The 18,987-nt window shown below is 36.9% G+C and overlaps 1 protein-coding gene across 1 annotated transcript in view; it reads right to left on the bottom strand.

The window, feature by feature from the left end:
- ATM (ATM serine/threonine kinase) overlaps positions 1–18,985 on the bottom strand; it is a 57,696-nt gene extending 38,711 nt beyond the window's left edge. Inside the window, exons 1-27 of the mRNA XM_038155778.1 lie at positions 18,871–18,985; positions 17,014–17,114; positions 16,816–16,928; positions 15,428–15,573; positions 14,834–14,998; positions 13,911–14,076; positions 13,394–13,632; positions 12,457–12,620; positions 12,052–12,221; positions 11,124–11,495; positions 10,416–10,610; positions 9,972–10,067; positions 9,252–9,477; positions 8,998–9,129; positions 8,142–8,267; positions 7,928–8,017; positions 6,852–7,020; positions 5,996–6,195; positions 5,370–5,452; positions 5,126–5,281; positions 4,568–4,643; positions 4,300–4,430; positions 3,828–3,948; positions 2,573–2,749; positions 1,638–1,807; positions 1,073–1,319; positions 375–493 (exon numbers count right to left, since the gene is read on the bottom strand). Of these exons, the coding sequence (XP_038011706.1) occupies positions 375–493; positions 1,073–1,319; positions 1,638–1,807; positions 2,573–2,749; positions 3,828–3,948; positions 4,300–4,430; positions 4,568–4,643; positions 5,126–5,281; positions 5,370–5,452; positions 5,996–6,195; positions 6,852–7,020; positions 7,928–8,017; positions 8,142–8,267; positions 8,998–9,129; positions 9,252–9,477; positions 9,972–10,067; positions 10,416–10,610; positions 11,124–11,495; positions 12,052–12,221; positions 12,457–12,620; positions 13,394–13,632; positions 13,911–14,076; positions 14,834–14,998; positions 15,428–15,573; positions 16,816–16,928; positions 17,014–17,085 (4,121 nt within the window). The 5' untranslated portion in view covers positions 17,086–17,114; positions 18,871–18,985. The remainder of the gene's footprint in view (positions 1–374; positions 494–1,072; positions 1,320–1,637; positions 1,808–2,572; positions 2,750–3,827; positions 3,949–4,299; positions 4,431–4,567; positions 4,644–5,125; positions 5,282–5,369; positions 5,453–5,995; positions 6,196–6,851; positions 7,021–7,927; positions 8,018–8,141; positions 8,268–8,997; positions 9,130–9,251; positions 9,478–9,971; positions 10,068–10,415; positions 10,611–11,123; positions 11,496–12,051; positions 12,222–12,456; positions 12,621–13,393; positions 13,633–13,910; positions 14,077–14,833; positions 14,999–15,427; positions 15,574–16,815; positions 16,929–17,013; positions 17,115–18,870) is intronic.
- Positions 18,986–18,987: the final 2 nt, after the last annotated feature.

The following is an 18,987-nucleotide window of genomic DNA, read 5'->3' as shown; positions in this document are numbered from 1 at the left end:
TTATTAAAAACCATTAAAATAATCACTTTAATTTAGAGGCTAGAACCTGACCAATTTTACAGAGGGCAGTCCATCTAGGTTTGAACTTATGTGAATTGGCAGTGCCACAACAGTCTAGCTCAACACCACACGACAGTACTCCCTGCTCATTCCTGGCCCACTGTTCATTCCTTCCATTAGCTGCAGTATTACAGAGTTTCTCATCCTGACCTCAGGGAATAACTACCTGAGGAGGTATGACTATGATAAATCATTACTAGTAATAATAAACTCTCTCAGCTTCAGGGTTACCTCTTCTTATGCCTTAAGGGCACATTTTAATGCACAATGTTATACAAACACACTCAGCATTTAGAAAATCTGCAAGTACATACCTTATGTATTTACTTAGATGAGACCCTTCTTCGACTGTGGTACCTGCTGGTTCATGTAAAGTCATCAACAGCTCAACCACAATCTCTGGCAAGTTACTATGAGATAAATTGTCCATTTGCTGCAACAAGAAAAACAGCATTTTAATTAAAAAAATGTATTTCAGCCAGAATTATTTCTTTGGCTTCTGAGAAAGCCTACTTCTTATCTAGATTCTCTACTTGTTCCGTCATCCATGACATACAATTCATTCATAAATTAAGCCTGGTTAAGCTTCTCTATGGCAGTGACAAGTAGAGCAATCTGCTTTCCTACAGTATATATAAAAAAAAAAGTTTCACTTTACTACTAGCTCTGAACATAGAGTATGCCTCTGGAGAAGATGACTCATCATAAAGCATTAACGAAATATTTTAAGAGGAAAATGTGACAGATATACGACACAGAAACTCAGGGTTGTACAATGAATGGTAAAAAAATTTATTGCATCATGAAAAAAATTATGCTTCAGTCGACTTTCTGCCCGAAAGTCTCTATTGAACAGCTCCTTGAAATCCTTGGGATAAAAATTCATCTCGTTTGAATTTAATAAAATATTCCTTTTGCACCTATAAATTTGAACTATTTACATAATATATAAATGTTTCTTTCTAGTCTGTTAAACACCATAAAACTCAACTTACACATTTTAAATGGATACCTGTTTTCCTAAGCAGTTTTCATCCTTAAGCATGTCATAGACTTTAGAAGCCATTTCTCTTTGCTTTGCCACTTCACTCTTTTCATGGCTTTGATAGGCGAAGTACGGGAGGATATTGACAAGTAACTTCGGAAAGCAGTCTGCCAGAACTTGTCTCCAGTCCTTCTCAATCTTGTTGGCAAGTGATTTCACATCTTCAAACTGACTTCTAATCACCAGGTGTGGAACCAAAACTTTGTAACAAGACCTACATGTAGTAAATACATTTCCAAAATGTCCTTAAATTACTTTAAAAAAAACCCTTGACCATCACATAGTAAATACCATTCCTCTACTGTATAACTAAACTTCCAATCATTGTTTAGCTATTGCTACACACAAAAAAAAAAAGAAAATCTTACCTGCATAAATATAATACACATGATGCTTGGAATACATTTCAAAAGTTCTCAATACATCACCATACAATAAAATCCTGATGCATTACTACATTTAGCAACTTGAGACCCTGTGCCATAATTGTACAGAAAATCTAAATAATACTTTCATCATATAGCAAACTCACCTATAGAACTCTTCAAGGCTAGTATAGTTCAGAAGAACATAGGGAAAAGCAGACAGGCTATATCCAGTGTCATTTATTTTCAGCCACTCCATCACCAAATAATCTAAATGTGATGTCATGAAGTCTTCTATGCTTTCATAGCCAAAAATGTCAGACACTTTTTTCAAAACCTGAAATGCATGAATTAATAATGCAAAAATAGCATAGAGAGTACATGGTACTATGGCAAACTAACAATATTACACTTCCATGTGTACCCTCCAGTCTTTTAATGAGTATTTGTGTAATTCAGCCAGCCCCTCTTTAGCATAAGCCATTTTGTTATTTGTATTGCCATATCTCAGAAGAGTGCAATCCAGGAACTACAACTAACCCATATGAGTTAAGAAAGGATGGCTACTACCCATTTTGCAGGGTACAGACTGTGTGCAAAAACACGAAGCAGTGAATAGAAAGAGAGGATAAAAGGAACATGTGCACTTAAAAAATTACTGGCATGAAAGGCTGAAGTATGAACAGCAATCATTTCAGTACACCTTTGTGAACTTCAAAATAGAATTCCACAAGACACATACCGCCTTCCAATACACTGCATTTATTTTACATCTTTTCCACATAAGAAAACTTGCTTCCTCTGGGTAGAATGATTTTTTAAAATGAGATTTGCAATATTCAACATATAAAAGTCTATTTGTATTTCACATCTGTGCTTTGAACATACAAGATTTACCATTACAATTGTCTTTCATGATTTCATTATTTCTATGTAAGTCATAAAATATAATGACAAATTAATCCAGTTGTGTAAGTACCACATTAGTTATACCTTTACAATACTTAACAAATTTCAATACTGAGCAAAACATCTTGTAGTCTTTCAATCTTAACCTAACCTTAATTTATAACCTAAATATCAAATCAAATATCAGACTTGCCTTTTTCACAAGGTGAGGCTCTAATCCATTCTCTTTCACAGACTGGCAAATAGCAAACAGAGCTTGCTTTTCACAGACCGGGCTGCAGCACAGAACCATGGTTATAAGCATCAGCAAAACTGCTTTTCCATTACTCTGTTTGTCCAGAAGATCTTCAGGACTTGCATCACCCCTGACCTACAATAAGAAATTATGAAGACCTTAAGCAATCTGTTAAAGCAATTTCCTAGTTAATAAATCAGCATAAATAATTTAAAATTAAGGACACTGACATAAATACTGCTGGACAAATCAAGTCTTCTTTTTTAACTCCTTGAGGCATATAGGGAAGAACTGCCTTGCTATTTAAATGCAATTCTCCACCTGTTAAGGCATTGTGTTGACAAGTGATCAGTATAAATAAAAGTCACAGGAAACTGCAGTGAAGGGGAAAAGCTAACAGACACCACCAAGCTGAAGGGACAGAACAAGGACTCAAAGGAACACAGAAATCAGATGATGACAAAGAGCTGGAGGTGACAGTACAGAGGGATGAAAAAGATGACAGAGAGAACAGGCCTCAGCAGCAAGACCACAGCAGACAAAGGGAAGAGAGATGACGTGCACGTAGGTAACAGCATGACAGAAAAAAAGGGAAAATGTAGATGAAGTAGATGACTTAACATGGTAGCAAGGAAGGAGGAAAAGTGAAAAACACTAAAAGAAAAATTAAGAAATTCTACAGTACTACATCACACTATTGTGTTTCCAGTCACTGCACTGAAGTGTAACTTTTCCTTCACTTCAAGCTTCTTCTGAATAGCTCAAATTTTGAAGCAAATCTCAGTTTTGAAAACCACTGCTCTAACACCACTGGAAACATGATCTTTCTGAAATTTACAAATCTGGTTTAATACTGTGTAAACACAGTGTAATTTACACTGCTCCTTATTCGTTATTTGTATGTTTTGTACATTATTGAGGCTACATTTTTCTATGATTCCTAAGTGTTACAGCACTGAACCTGCCAACAACAAATAGTATGATAAAGAGCAATCTGAAACACACATTTTACAAGTTTACAAACTTCTAATGTAGGCAAAACTGTGAGTGACTGGATACGAAAGGAATTTCCTGACTATCACTTTGTTTCATGAGCTCAGATTACCAGAAGTCCAGAAGAATTAATATTCTCAGAAAACTAAACATGATCATGTTAAAGGTAATCTTATCAAAAGATCAAAACTAGGCAAAACTAATGACTAGATATTGGTACCAGATTGCTCATTCCTTCTTGAACTCTGAGGTATGCATTCTCAAAAGCCTTTTGCTGGAGCTTCAGGGGAAGAGGTCTTGACATTCCAGAAGAATCTCTCTGTTTCACATCTTGAAACAAACTTAAAAAAAAAAAAAAGTAATTATAAGCATAATACCACAGAATTACTGTATGTCGTGCATACCAATAAGACTATGATTTTCTGAATATAATTATTTTTGTCTTAATTGCCTTATATCGATTTTTCTTTATTTTCTCATAGAGCAGTTTCTCTCTATATATTGATCTCTCACATCACAGAATAATTGAAATGCAAAGTTAGAGCACTTCAACAAAATTTGATAGGCTTTTATATTCTGACAAAATTGCAGTTCCAGAAGCATCAAAGAGAGCAGCTATACAGTAGCAGAAGTGACATCCAATTAAGTTAAATTAAGCATTATTCTTACAGATAAAATATCTACATTATCACCTGGTAATTGACTTTGCAGCAAGAATGCGAACTTGATGGTGACTGTCTGCAAGGAAATGTGGGAAAGCATCACTCACGGGGAGATCTTCATTTTTCACATTAAGGATTGCCCACTTGCAATGAGGATCAACCTGAAGAAAATGAATATTGTGATTCAAAATGTACAGAAGATACACGGCAATATGCAAAAGATATTTAGACACTGTTTTTAAGTACATCTTAAATAAGTATTTGGTATGCTAATGAATGCCAGAAAATCTGGGATTACCTCAAGCAGGGTTTTCATGCATTTTAAAAGAGCCACTCTTACTGATGCCGTGCATTTCCCTCCTTGAGATAAATGCCTAAAACAAGGAATACTCAATTAATGGAAAAAATTGTCCACAACTTTAAGAAACAGTCTAGCAAGTTTCTGCTGCGCACAGTTGACTCTTTTGTGCTCCATGGGCATGTTTGGGAGGATTTGACATTTTTATTGGTAATTGCAGACGATATCCTTTTTGGGTTGCTGGAATTCAGTCCTTGTCATAATTACTGATGCAATTCAGCACATAATCAGTTTTGTTTAAATACAGCAGTGTAGTGTTTATTATTCTGGTACTACCTTAAGGCTTAATTTTTTGCCACAAATACAGAATGACACACAAAAATCTGAGAAGTTAAATGTTGCATAAAGATTCCACAGTACACAAAAACAAGCCAAAAAACCCCCCAAAAAAACTCAAGCAAGACACACAAGAGCACTACAGTCTTCTTAATTATAGCAAAGATAAAACTAAAAATCAAAAATTTTACGTTCCACAGACTCCTGCATTAAATAACATACCAGAAGGCTCCAACAACTGTCAAAAACTGTCCTTTGGCATCCCCTGCCTCTTCAGCAGGTTCATTGAACTGGGCCAACCCTGCTGCTATAGGGAGCAAATTATTTAGGATTACTTTACAAACTTCTTGATCTCGACGATACAAAGAACACACAGCACTGTAAAGAAAGAAAGAAAAAACATGTTGAAAAAGCCACCAAATCCCCTGAAATAGATGTAAAACGTGCTGAATAGTTTCTTTCTTACGAAAGAGGCTTAAGAAGCATATCAACATCGACTGCAGGCAAGAGGTGTTCTTCAGTTGGGAGCTCCTTTAACAGGATCAAGTACTGTGGAATAAAAAACCCAAATGGAATAAAAAGCCCAAACAAAACTAAAATGATGAAGAGCACTTGGAAGAATAAGTAGTAAAAAGGAAAAATTATGAACTTTTTTGTTAAGCCTTACACAAAGCCATGCAGGAAGACACCTATCATCAGCAATTGCATGTTAAGACTGGTCATCTTTTCATGCAAACACCATCACACAGTAATACAGATCATCAAACTCTTAGTTCTGGCAGTAAAAAAAATGTGGCTTTGTAAACTAAGCCACAGATATTATTCTACTGCAGAGACTATATCTAGTTCTTTAACAAATAATTAATTATAAAGGCAAGATACATGTTTTTCTCAACTCTTCATTTTCTAGCTTACAAATTCGAACTGCTGTTTTCTGACTACAACACAGTTCTAACACCAAATGTAGCCGTTTTCAGTCTTCCCAGGGGACTGATGACAGGAGAAAGACAATGTGCAATCGGGAAGACTATGCAAATTTAGTAACAGTACAATTACAGAAGTGGATCTGCTGTAAAAACCCCTCATACTCACCATGTGCAGATGCAGCGGCTTAGTGCTGTCAAAGACACTGCCTTCAGTCAGCATTAACAGCCTCCTGCGAATATCACAGGCTCGGAAGCTCAGTGTCTGAACTCGGACTGTAGTTACACAAATACATAAGAACCTCACAATTTCAAGTAGAAGTAAATCCTGCTTTGTCAACTGTTCTTCAGCTAATGGGCTCAAAGCACCTGGAAGTAAGATCTTCATGTAAGAAATGCTTCTCCAAAGACAATAGAAGAGGTGGTAACATTTTAAGTCTTTGCAAAACTAATATAAGTTCTCAAAAAAGATAGAGTAAGAGCAACCTTTATGTTCATTTGTTATTGAGCAGCTAGGGCATTTTAAGTAAGAATTTAAAACAAAAGGTAACATCAGCACTTGTAGCTCCTAACAGGAATAAACAGACAGATTTATGCTTCTGTCCCTCTGAAGGTCCAGATATAGTGTCAAGAATTATTGATCAGGAAAGGAGAAAAGTTAAATAGGACAATTTCTAAGATAATGAAGCACAATCTAATGAGAGGTAAGCATTCTGTAGACACATTTTCTAGTCTTTTCTATGCCAAAACTTCTGTCTGACTCTGAAAAAGTTAGTGTCTCTTCTTGCCTTATTTGACTTATAAAATTAAAAATAAAGGGCTCCTTCCTAAATGAGCTTGAACACTTCATTAATATCTTTAAAGCACTGATGAAAATTATTACCGCTTAGAAAGTACCTGGTTCAACCACTACCAACTTCAACTATTAATAATGCAGCACAATTTTGTACCTTAGTAAGTTTCAAGCAAAGAGATAATTGCAAAAACAAGCTTTTGGAAGCAGTTTGGAGGTAGAAAAGACTTGCCTGTTACAGTTTGCATGTCACCAGATTCATTTGTATCACTGATGTCAGTCACTGAATGATCATCAAACAAACCATCAGATGCCTGGTTATCTATTTCCATTATACTCTCCTCAGGATCACTCCTGAGATCCACTTCTCCCAGTACACTTGGCTTTCCAGTAATTGTCATCTGACAAAAACACCACAGCCTTTTAAAGTTGTTTTTTAGGGACAGAAGAAACATCACAGACATAGCACAAGGACAGACACTGCAGTTTTCCAATGAATTAGAGCACGTGAAGACAGTAAGGGTGACACAGAATTGATGAATTTCATCCTTTGTGATAAACCTGTTTTCTATACATTGTCTGAAATATTCTCTCTAGGACAGAAGCTTGCTCAGACAGATACTGATCTCTGCATTCCAGATTCTGCCAAGGACAGTGATAGTTTTGAGAAAACAGTTCTTTCCATAAGACTCAAAAACTTCTCACCATGGTTCATAAAGGAGGTATGTGACTTTCTGAGGGCAAACTAATTACTACTTTCCCTACCAGATGACAAGTTAACACACGGCCAAACCCTCACCTCTTCCTCATCTGAAAAACAGGAATTTGCCTACCTAGACCTGACTACAGCACCATGAGCCGAAGAGAAATTTTAAGAATTGTGCAGTGATGTGCCACACTTCCACTTTTCCCACTGGGAAAGGAGTTATTTACAGTAAGATTTAATACCCACATGATAAACACAAAAAACCCTGCTCCTTTACAAGTGCATAAATGTTAATTGTCTAGTGGTGTAGAATTCTTTTGTATATACTTCTTTTGCAAGAAAGTATTAAAAACATGAAAAACAGCATAATTTTGTTTTTTAATGTGAGCTGCAATGCTAACCTTGATCAGATGTTATCTATCTGCTCTTCTTTTTACCCTAAGCCTGTGTTCAAATGCTAAACAGAAATGTTTCAATTTAAGAATTCTATACAAAACTCAATGTATTTCAATTTATTTTTTTCAGTAATATGTATCTTGTTTGATTTGCCTCCAGATTACTATGCTGAGCACTGCATTCAGAAACAGACAGAATGTACTTACCAGATTCTTGCAAATATCTATCAGGTCATCCATAAATTTTGATGTTAACAAACGCAGGAATATATTAGACAGCATCTTATTAGCACTGTTCTGTAAGGAAGCAAGAGGTACAGATAGATTAATTAATTTTTTTTCAGGAATTAAAGGCATGATATTCTCAATTTCCTGATCTCATTAATGAAGAAAGAAATTTAAACTCTTTTATAAACTTTACCTTGGTACAATTGCACAAACATCTTGTACACTGCATTATCAAGGTCCTCAGTGTGTTGATTTGGGTATCTTCATTTAGTTTGTTTTTAGATTGCGAAATGCTTTCCCCAGCATAATGAATGAGAGACTAGTAAAAATACAACATGGTTAGAAAACCTCAGTGACATGCCCTTATACACTGGCACTACACAGTACACACATTTTCACAAAAGGAAATGGTTCTCATTTATACATTCTCATTCATACAGCTTTGATATTCATGGTGTGCATCAATGAATCCACTTTTATTTCCTGTGATTTTTGCTGTGCTCATTTTGCTCAAGTAGTGACAAAATAATGGCTTAGGCATGCTTGAAACACTTTATATTTTCATCACAAAAGAAAAATACAGCACATCTCCATAAAGCGTAAGTTTTGAGTTTCTGTATTTAAGCAAAGAATCACCTCAGGTAGTACTAGTAATAAAAATAATAGCAATAGCAGTCTTCATACTGGTGTGAACCATCACATCATCTTAAATTCCTGAATAAAAGACCAAAAAATGAAAGGATTTGTTATCCTCTAAATAGTCCTTTGTCTACATGTTCATGACTTCCATTTTTCAAAAGGTGTGACTCAGAAATGTATCAATATTTAGAATAATCTTCATTGCAAAATTCATGAGCTGGTGCACTGACAGAATTTCAGTGACTCCTCTCTTTCAGCAGCAGAAACATATTTAAACTTCTCTAAGATGCCTTTTTCTGAGGAGATACCTGTGCTTTGAAAAGGTGTCAATACAAACAGAATTTTATTAATTCATTTATATTCAATGCTTTAATTAATTTTTAATAGGTCCCAAATGCATTACTGCTTACCTTAGCATTCTGGAACAACGATGACTTACAGGCATCCTCCTCTTTAAAAATACCAGTGTAGCAGTAGCAGCCCAGAACACCAGCCAAGAGACTGACACATCGGACAAGGTGCTCAGCAGCAACAACCTTAGACTAAATCAAATACACAGTATAAATACCAGCAGTTCATCACCACAAAATCCATACACTTTGCCTTGAAAATAAGATTGTTTGGGAGCACAAATGTAAGGATGTAACAACAATTTCTAACTTACCTTAGGACCGCAACTGCTTAAAAGTTTTTCTGACATTGCTAAAAGGCAGCTCTCCAGTGTTTCCCTAAGATTTTGGTTGATGGCAAGTCTTGAACCAGTCACATTTTTATCTGCAACATTTACTCCAAAGTTAGTGAAAATATCCATTTCATCAAATGTAGTCTGCAGGTACAGCTCTTCAACATCAGAAAAATTATTTTCTTCTTTCTCTTGCACATGTTGCTCACTTGAAGAAGAGACACAGTTTTTACTTTAGCAGCCAGTATATAGCTTACAAGTCTGAAATACTATTATTTAAATATACAGAAAACATACAAAAGCAAAATAAAATGTTTTATCTTTTTGTGCTTGCAAACCCTGGTTGACTTTTACTTTCTGACATTACTTTCACTGTGGAATGGACAATACCATTCCAGCTCTAACTGAAGTGTAAGGAAACATGAAGCTTGCACACAGATCATACCTTCTCCTGCAGTTATGGAGTCTGCTTTGTGTTAGGGTCCCTGACCTCAGCCTACTTGACACAGCTGAAGCAGAAATCCACAAAGCCCCTGAAACTAGTATTTTTAACTTCTAGTACGTAAGTCTTATCTTGTATCAGAACAAGTTACACACATTTTAATCTTATTAAGAGGAAACTGGATATAGTCCAAAGCGCTGATGAAAGATGCAGCACCATTCCTAGCTTAAGTACCTATAATAATTAATTTAAAAACATACCATTTAGCATCATTTTGGAAAAAGATCATGGAGGCTCTGCAGTTCTTCATTGTAAGGCTCACAAGAATTTTTTGTAATACAAGATGAGGAAAATCACTGTAAGAAAGAAAATGTTTACATATTTTCTTGCAATCAGACAAGCTCTTGGGATTCCTGAAGCACACACAAACATTGACCAGATTAACAGGGTATCTTCAATGAAATTTAAGTTTTCACTGAAGATTTCTAATGCATAGGTCACATATCTGCCATGATATGGACAGATAAACAAATTATATCCCTAGAATGACATTCTACAGGAAGCTGAAAAGCCCTACAGTCTCTGCTTAAGCTTTAATATAACAGAATTCTGCAATAATATAATATGTTTTTCCCTGCAGGATTTTTTGTGTTACAGCATGAGCTTACATTTTGTGGCATAAAATTATGCGACAAAAACTTTACCTGAGGAGCACAGGAGGCAACTCTGCACATTCTTCTATTTCTTCCTCCAAATAGCTGGACAGAAGCCATTTCATTATTGCCTCCTTTAACACAGAACCCAGATTTCTTTCAGAACTATTCTGCTCCATTCCTATGTCCAAATTTTCTGGCACGGAATAGGCAGACATCACTAATGACAAACAACATACAGCAGAACTGCAATAAAAATGGAAGAGGGGATCTGTGAGAAACCACGCGGTATTTGTTGATTAGCACTCTAAAGCAAAGTGAGTATTTCTGCAAGCACAGGAAGCATCAAGTACATAAGCAAGTTAAAAAGTATGCATACTGGTCAACTCCTTCATTAAAATCTTTGCATTTTCATTTTTCTTGGCTATTACAGACATTTCCTACCTATCTTACAGATTGTGTCAGAGTACTTATTTCAGAACAAAAAAATCAGAAGAAAACAAGCTTCTTAAATTCAAAAAAATCAGCATTTGTCTGTGAGATCTTCAAATTTTTTATCCATTTTAAATTTTAGTATATTATATACGTGAAGATGATTGCCTCTTCTGCCTCGGCTTTCCGTCTTTTTACGTATTTATGATAATTTCAAATACTTAGAACACAAATGTGTGCAGTTCTTAAACAGAAATACAGTCACAACAACAATAATATTGAGTAACACAGTAAAGAGGAATGTCACTATCCTTGATTCCATTTTACCTTGAAGGTTTGCACGCAGATCCTGAAAATATCTTCCAGAGCTCTTTATCTGTTCCAACAAGGTTCCCTTGAATCATAGCTCCAAGCAGCCCAAAGCTCTCCACTTCAATTTGCTGAAGGCTAACACTGCGAATGGTAAGAGTCCAGATCTTTGCCCAGGTTCTCTGGAGCTCCAGCTTGTGGGTGCTTTTCAAATCGGTTTTCTGGTTTTGACACAAAGCCACCTCTGTGAGACACTTCAGCACGTACGGGGTCCTTTCTCCTCGGCGCTGCTGAGGCAGTAACTGGTGAAGGACATTGAGTAAGGCAGGCAGCTCGCTGCTAGGAATACTCATGGGATACTTGGATATTAGCTGACTTGTAATCTGTAACCTTGAAAACACAAAGTGAAGCAATTAATACCAAACATACAGAAATTTGCACTTTCAGAATTAAATTAACAAACAAACAAACAAAGCCTTCTTCAATTGCCATTTCCCATTTACATTTCACAGTACTGAGCCGATTTGTTTACTATCAAAAGTTAAAGACCCAGTATTTCTACCATTTTCCCCTGTGAAGACTGCTCATCCAGCCTCACTACCACTAACAGTTTCCTACAGTTTAGAGGTCCCTCATGGCAAACAAAATACCCCTCAACCAAGGTCCCAGGTAAGAAGCCAGGCCTTGGAACAGTTTTCAGAACAGATATTACAGAAAAAAACCTGTGTGAACTAGTTCAAAATGGCCAAACTCTTAATGTTTACTGTACTATGACACTGTCAGCTTAGAGCAACTTTCCAAATGCTCTGACAATCTAAGTTCATTGCTTAGATATATAATCACAGCATGTCCAGGCACCCAACTTAAATGCACAACATATTCAGGAGAACGTTAAATGTAAAAAGATGTGTGGAGTGATACTTTTTTCATGTAAAGATGTTATTACCAAGGTATGACATCAAAATCCTTCTGGGATCTCTGCAAGTTGTCTCGAATGACTCCCCAGCCAAGCTCAATCCTCCTGCGCTTGTTTGGCGCTGTGTCCTCACTGGGCTCTCTTTGTGAAACAGCATATGACTGGGTAATTTCAAGGACTTTGGTATCCTCTGTAAAAACCTTTCATAAAGAAAAATTAAGAAGTATGCAAATTAAGAAAAAAAAAAGCAGCAGTATTTACAAGAAAACTGAAATACTTACAGCCTAACAAGAAACACAAGTGAAATACAGTATAATACACTTCTAAACTGTACAGAATTAACAAAACACGGCAGATCACAGACAAAAGGTATGAATACTTTAGCAAAACATACAGCTCAGTACAGCCAATCATGTATTCAAATAAAAATGTTACCTGATGACAAATATCAGCCATTAACTCAATTAAATTTTCCTTCACAGCAACATTACGTGAGCCTGAAGAATACTTCCCTCTGCTACTGATGAGATTTATTTCATTCACCAACAGATCATACAGGTTATGTAAGATGCTTTGCCACTTTGTTGAGTTATATGCACCTGTACATGCAAAAACAATTAAAAGATAGCATGTATCACCCATTTGATACAGTACATAAACCAACCTAGACAATGCAAAACACAGACAAAATCTGAGTAGGGCAAACAAAGCTCAGCAAGTGCAGGCCTGAAAAGCAAACTCTATACTTTAGAACAAATAAAGTAGAAAAAAGGGGAAAAGTTAGGAGAGAACTTAATCAGCATACAGAAGTAATTAGGGTAGGAATTAAGTTTCTAATAAACAATTCCTCATCTAACCGGAAAGAATACAATTAAAGGTAATGGATAGATTTGTACAAAGTATAAAAAAAAAACTATGCTAGAACTAAAATAGACCATGACAAACATAATTACAGAGTTATATTCTCTGACCAGTTTTATAGTGTAAGTCAGACTCAATTAACAGTTATTATTTTTGTGTTTAAATAGATCTAGTAAGACACCAATACATGTGGCAACCAAAACCAAATCTAAATTATTATTTCCTTTCACCAAAGACTTTGTATTTTCATTTAGCAATTAAAAGTGCCTTTTGATTAAAAGATGCCCCAACCTTTAAAGGACTTAACACAATTAATATGGTCTTAGTGGATACAATTTGAAAACTCCTTTTCACTTTCACTCAGTATTAACGCACAGCATAAAACTACTGACAAATAATCATCACTACCATTAATGTCTCCAAGACTCAGGATCAAAATTCAGAGTTGGCACAATAATTTAAACAACCACATGCAGCAATAAAAAAAAATAAATTAAGCTTTTCATTGTACCTCTTCCCTGAGTTTTTGCACCCTTTGGATGATGAATATGAACTTGGAGATGAAATAACTCAATTATTGATTCTTTCAGGGAATCCTTTGGTCTATACTGAGTCCATATGTAAAGCACCGTAGGCAAAATTTCTTCCCCTACTTTGCAAATCTGTATGCGACAGTTGTCAGCAAACTTGTTGCAGAAGATATTCATTGCGCCAACAATATGATCCAGGCCTGCAGTATTCTTCTCCTGCCTGTAACACAAACCTAACACTCAAACTTCCAAGAGAAATAACCCTATTTATTTTCATAAGTATTGTTTAAATGCAAATACTAGCAAGTAACAACATTCAGAATAGTATTTGTTTAACAAATGCAGAAGTCATTAGTATTTTAGAGAAGTTCCTTAATTGACATTCAAAGGCAGAAGAAAATATATCTGAAAAAGTATTACCTGTTATTACTCAATTCTAATCCCAAGTACTTAATATAAGTTATTTTCTAGCATACAAAAGGAGCACTTGCAACATACCTTGCAGACTGCATTGCTTTTGAAAAGAAGACAAGCATGTCAGAACACAACCCATCAGTTTGGAAGCAGTACCCTCTTGTAAGTGTGTGAATTATCCTAGCCACTAAGACTCTATTAATGCTCCCAGAAGGTTTGAGGTATAAATGGCCATACCGGGTCAGCAACTCTGCAAATGTATTAAAAAAAAAAAGCAGATAAGTATAAACATATACATTACAGAGGATTACATTAGAAAATACTGACACAAAATATTGCATTAAAGATACAGAGACCACCACTCTGTGGTCAACAGCTGGAATCCATGTTCTTACTTTCAACAGCAACAGATCTCTGATTTTATAAATAAAAAAGCTGACTTCTCTAATGTATCCCAAGAGTTACAAGCAAGCATTAAGGTGGGAAAGGTTATAGTAACCTTTACAAAGATGATATACCCCCCCTTTAAAAAAAAAGCAACTTGTTTCACTTACTGGATTAAAGTCTGACTTCCTCTAGATTTATGGTCTTCAGCCCTGCCTCACCTCAGTAACTAAATTCCACTGTGCTCCTTATGATCTAATGTCAACATTTCTTCTGCCACACTTCCCAGTTTTGCCCATGCACAGACTCAGCTAACTTCCATGTTCCCAAAGAAACTAACCACCACACAGCAACCCACTGGCTCTCCATGCCTGTGACCTGACTGTACAGAAGTGCTTATGTTTAAGCAAGAATAGACAAACAGTACCCAGAAAGAAAAAAAAAATCAATTCCTAATCTTTCTTGCTTTATTTACTTCAAGTGTAAGCCCTTAGAGGCTGACACTGCTTTACTCCATATTTTGTGCACTACCTCACACAACTGGATGTCAAACAAATTAAAATGCATCTAAAACACGCTTCTACAAAAGGAAAACATATTTCTAAGTAGGCTCAAATTGTTACCTGACCATTGCTGCTGGGATATCTCACACCAGTATTTCCTTACTGACAGGATATCCTTTAGGAGTATACTACTACAGTCAGAACCATAAGCAGCACAACTTATTGGATCTCTTATAATTTCCACTACATAAATCAGAAGTTCCTGACATTTCAGTCTGGGTCCTCCTGTATGAAGAAACAACAGGAGATTATTTAATTAACCCAAATTCTACCAAATAAATATGTAATTAATTGTTTGTAAATGTTGTAAACCTAATTAAAAAAAAAAAAACCAAACAACAAAACCCCCCAAACTTACAGTTCTGAAACAGTTCTATGAGGAAATATTTTCTTAAACTGTTTCTAAAATATAAATTACCAGTGGGAGGATATATCAGTTATAGACACATGGGTAATTAAAAAAAGGCACTGTGAACATCAAAAAGGACAGACAAGGAGATCAAGTGACATATTCACATTAAGATATTTAAACAGCAAGCATCTGGAAGCAAATAAGATGAATCCTACATTGGTAACTTCAAAGTTAAAATTCAAAGTTGAAAGCAAAGTACCAAACCAAACCAGTATCTCTATATGATAACACATATTACTGACGTTTATTAGCACATCTGATGAAGTATTTGACCAAGCTTCCAACTTCTTGTATTTTTTTCTGTTTTGTAGTTTGCGTTGAAGCAGATGCATTTGGTTTTGTCAGCTGCAGGTTTTTAAGTTCTTTCTGGAAATATTTCTGCAAGACACTTCAAAAACAAAAGAGAGATTAACCAAGGATCTGCTCATTTATGACTGGAGTAAATTAGGAAAATGTTGGTTTAGGCTGAAATGCCAGCTCCTGTTCTTCTCACAATTCTAATTATCAAAGACTAAACCCAACTGAAATATGCTACAGTCCAAGCATGACTGGAAAACAGTCTGTAGAAGGAGATGCAAGTTTTAAAGATAACCCAGAAGCAACTTGGAGTAGGAACCAAACTTTACTTTAATCTTAGCACAGTGCTAAACATATAACTTACAATTAGAAAAAAAGCATTGCTTTTACTTTTATAAAGTAAAAATACTTACAAAAATAAGTATTTTTATCTATGCTGCAACATTATAAAACAAAATAATAAGAAGTATTTATCATTGCTTTTATTGGGAAAGCCTTCAAGTCCTATTTCCTTATAATTCAAAGTTAATATATGGATTATATTTTAGATCTATGAATAAATTAAACTTTTCACTGTATTTGTCACTGTAATTGCTATAAATTTTCTGGCCTTTTATTTGAATTCAGTTTAGGGGCTCCATTTTGTATTCCTCCTGTGTATTCCTAATACATTACTGTCTCTAAAGCAACATATAAAATTTATCAAGTGCTTTTTATGAAACTTTTGGTATATCTGTGAAACAAAAACTACTCCAACGCTGTCAAATAAAAAAAACATAATGGAAAGCAGGAGCCCATTCAATGAAAAGTAATAATTCACATGAACTTTTACCATGAAATTTAACACTGGCTGAAGCTGCCGTAAACTTAGCACACTCATGCTTAGTCCAATCTTAAAGTACACCTGAAGCAGATTGTACCAAAGATTAGCCTCTACAAAAATGCCCCAGTCCTTCTACTGTGTCCTGAGGAATTCAGCACCACAAGAAGCTTTAACAAAGCTACCTGTAATCCACCTAAGAACTACAGATAGAAAATCAGAAGTGAAGAATAATTTTCCATAGAAGAAAGTAACTATTATTTTTGTAAGTAAAAGAATCTACCCAATTCATGAGTTTCCTAGCAGTTTTCCGTAAGGGATAAGTGTGGCACTTTTGCCCATTTTAACCTTACTTCCTTTGGAGACTAAGGTAAGTAATTACTTGTTTGTAAGCTGACAAAAAGTCTAAATCAATATACAGAAAAATAAGCATTAAAATAGGCCTAACAAACAAAAGAACGATGTCCCATTCAAGCAAGTTGTGACCATTCACAAAGAAAACCAAGAAACTACCTAAATACAGCATCCCAGTTGAGTTGTTTTCCTTGTTTAGAATCAGAATTACGGTCCAGCTGGAGAACTGTTTCAGAATCACGGAGAAGTCGCTTGAAATTTTCAATTTCCTTCTGAAAATGTATTACAAGAAGAATAATTGGTTATGATTCCCTTCATTGCTATTTGAGGTACACCGCCCAAAAGAAAACTTGTTACCCTTCGCTCCACAGCTTTCTCATTTTCCAGGCGACGACAACAAACCAGCAGATCGTGTAATGCAAGACTCATGGTTCAGCCTAAAGAAGAGTCATTCATATCTGCACAGAGAAGAAATGGGTAAAACAGTAATTATTGACCACACAGCCAAGTAAAAAAAGTATACTGAAAAGTCCAGTATCAAACAGAACCACGATGTTCAATGTTTCACTGAAAAGCTCATTAGCGGCTGGGTCACTCTTATTGGTTGCAAAACTCAAGCAGTTTCATGTCAAGAATGTGATCTGTTCCCACAGACAACACTCACAGAATAACTGCAGAGAACTCTTTCACTTAACTCTGACTTCCTCCCTTTCTATGAGTGCTGAGTAGAGCTGGGCAGACAATTGGGAGGACAATTATAGTAAGAATGACAGAACTAAATACCTTCTGGCAAGTGGCACTAACTTTCAGTAGCTCTCTTAACCTGATACTGTCAGGAGAAGGCAGCACTTGGAAAATGCTCTCTCATGTTGTACATTTTCATAGGTATGCACTATCTATTGAAAAATCCCCAGGGATTCAACATGTCAAAGGATGATTCAACATGTCAAAGGATCAGTCATACAAAAAACCAATTTTTTCCTCCTGTGAGCACTTAAAATTTCACCTCCTCTTCTTTGATAGAGGTTGGAATTAGCTTAACCTTGCATTACATAAAATTATGATGCTGCACATTACAACCATGACATTCTATTTAACTGCCATGCTTCTACTTTTACACCCTTACAGCAGACCCAAGGGAAACCCTGTTTGGAAAAGACAGATCACACAAGCTGGAAGTAACTCCAAGCATATGCTGCTGCTGTAATAAGCAAGGGAGAACAGGCATTCATGATGCACAGCACTGCATCTTGAGTGCTTACATGAGAATGTAAAAATAGCCACCTAATTAAGAAAAACTTTAAATATCTTCTGTCTAAGATTGCATTTATTTCCTTTGGCTTCAATCAAGATCAGGCTGGGACTAAGCACAATCAGAAACTTGGTGACTGATAGATGTGCATGAAAAATAATACATTTCAAATGTGAAGGCTGCCTGTACTAACAACTGCACTTATTTGAATTAAGTGCTCCTTTACTAATTTCAAGAACCATGGAATATCCTGAGTTGGAAGGGACACACAAGGACCCCCAAAGTCCAATTCCTGGCTCTGTGCAGGACACAAGAATCACACCATATGCCTGGAAGCGCTGTCCAAACAGCTCCTGCATTCTGGCAGGTTGGCGCTGTGAGCTCTTCCCTGGGGAGCCTGTGCCAATGCTCAACCACTCTGTCCCTCTGGTGGTCGGAACAAAAAATAACCCAACCCAGCAGACTTGATGCTTTTGCTGGAAACGAAACAGAAAGAAACTTGTTGAGCACCAGCGACTTCTGATGCGCTTGTTCAAAAACTGTGGCATCAGGGGTCGTCTGCTGAAGGGCGTGGGCATTCAAGAAGGCAGCCCACTCGTTTGTACTTATTGGTATTTCGACGGCCATAACAAAAGCAGTGAAAAATTCCTAAGAATGAATCCACGTACTACTCCTCTTGCTGGCTACACAGTTTTCCAACTACCGCATGACGGGCACCTTCACGCGCTGCATGACTGACACACGGCGCTGCAGGCGCACCGATTACCACAGAGGCGGACAGAGGAGCTGGCTGAGGCGCCGCGAGGTGCCCCGGCACCGGCGGACACGCAGCGCCGGGCAGCAGCTCCGGTCCCCGGCAACCCCGGGCCGCCGCCCCCCGCGCCGGCGCCCGCAGCCCGCGAGCGGCCCCTCAGCACCCGCAGCCGGGGCCGCGGCCGCCCCGCCCGGGCCCGGCCCCTCACCTCGGCCGGGGCGCACGCAGCCCCGCTCCCGGCGGCGCGGCGCGGAGCGGAGCGGGGCTCACGTGTGGAAGCAGCGGCTGCGGGCGGACCTGGAAGCGGATGAGCGGCCGCGGCGGG

The sequence above is a fragment of the Motacilla alba genome, chromosome 1 (assembly GCF_015832195.1).
Source record: "Motacilla alba alba isolate MOTALB_02 chromosome 1, Motacilla_alba_V1.0_pri, whole genome shotgun sequence".
Lineage (NCBI taxonomy): Eukaryota > Metazoa > Chordata > Aves > Passeriformes > Motacillidae > Motacilla > Motacilla alba.
The sequence above is the reverse complement of the archived record's forward strand: the minus strand, read 5'-3'. Positions and strand labels throughout refer to the sequence as shown.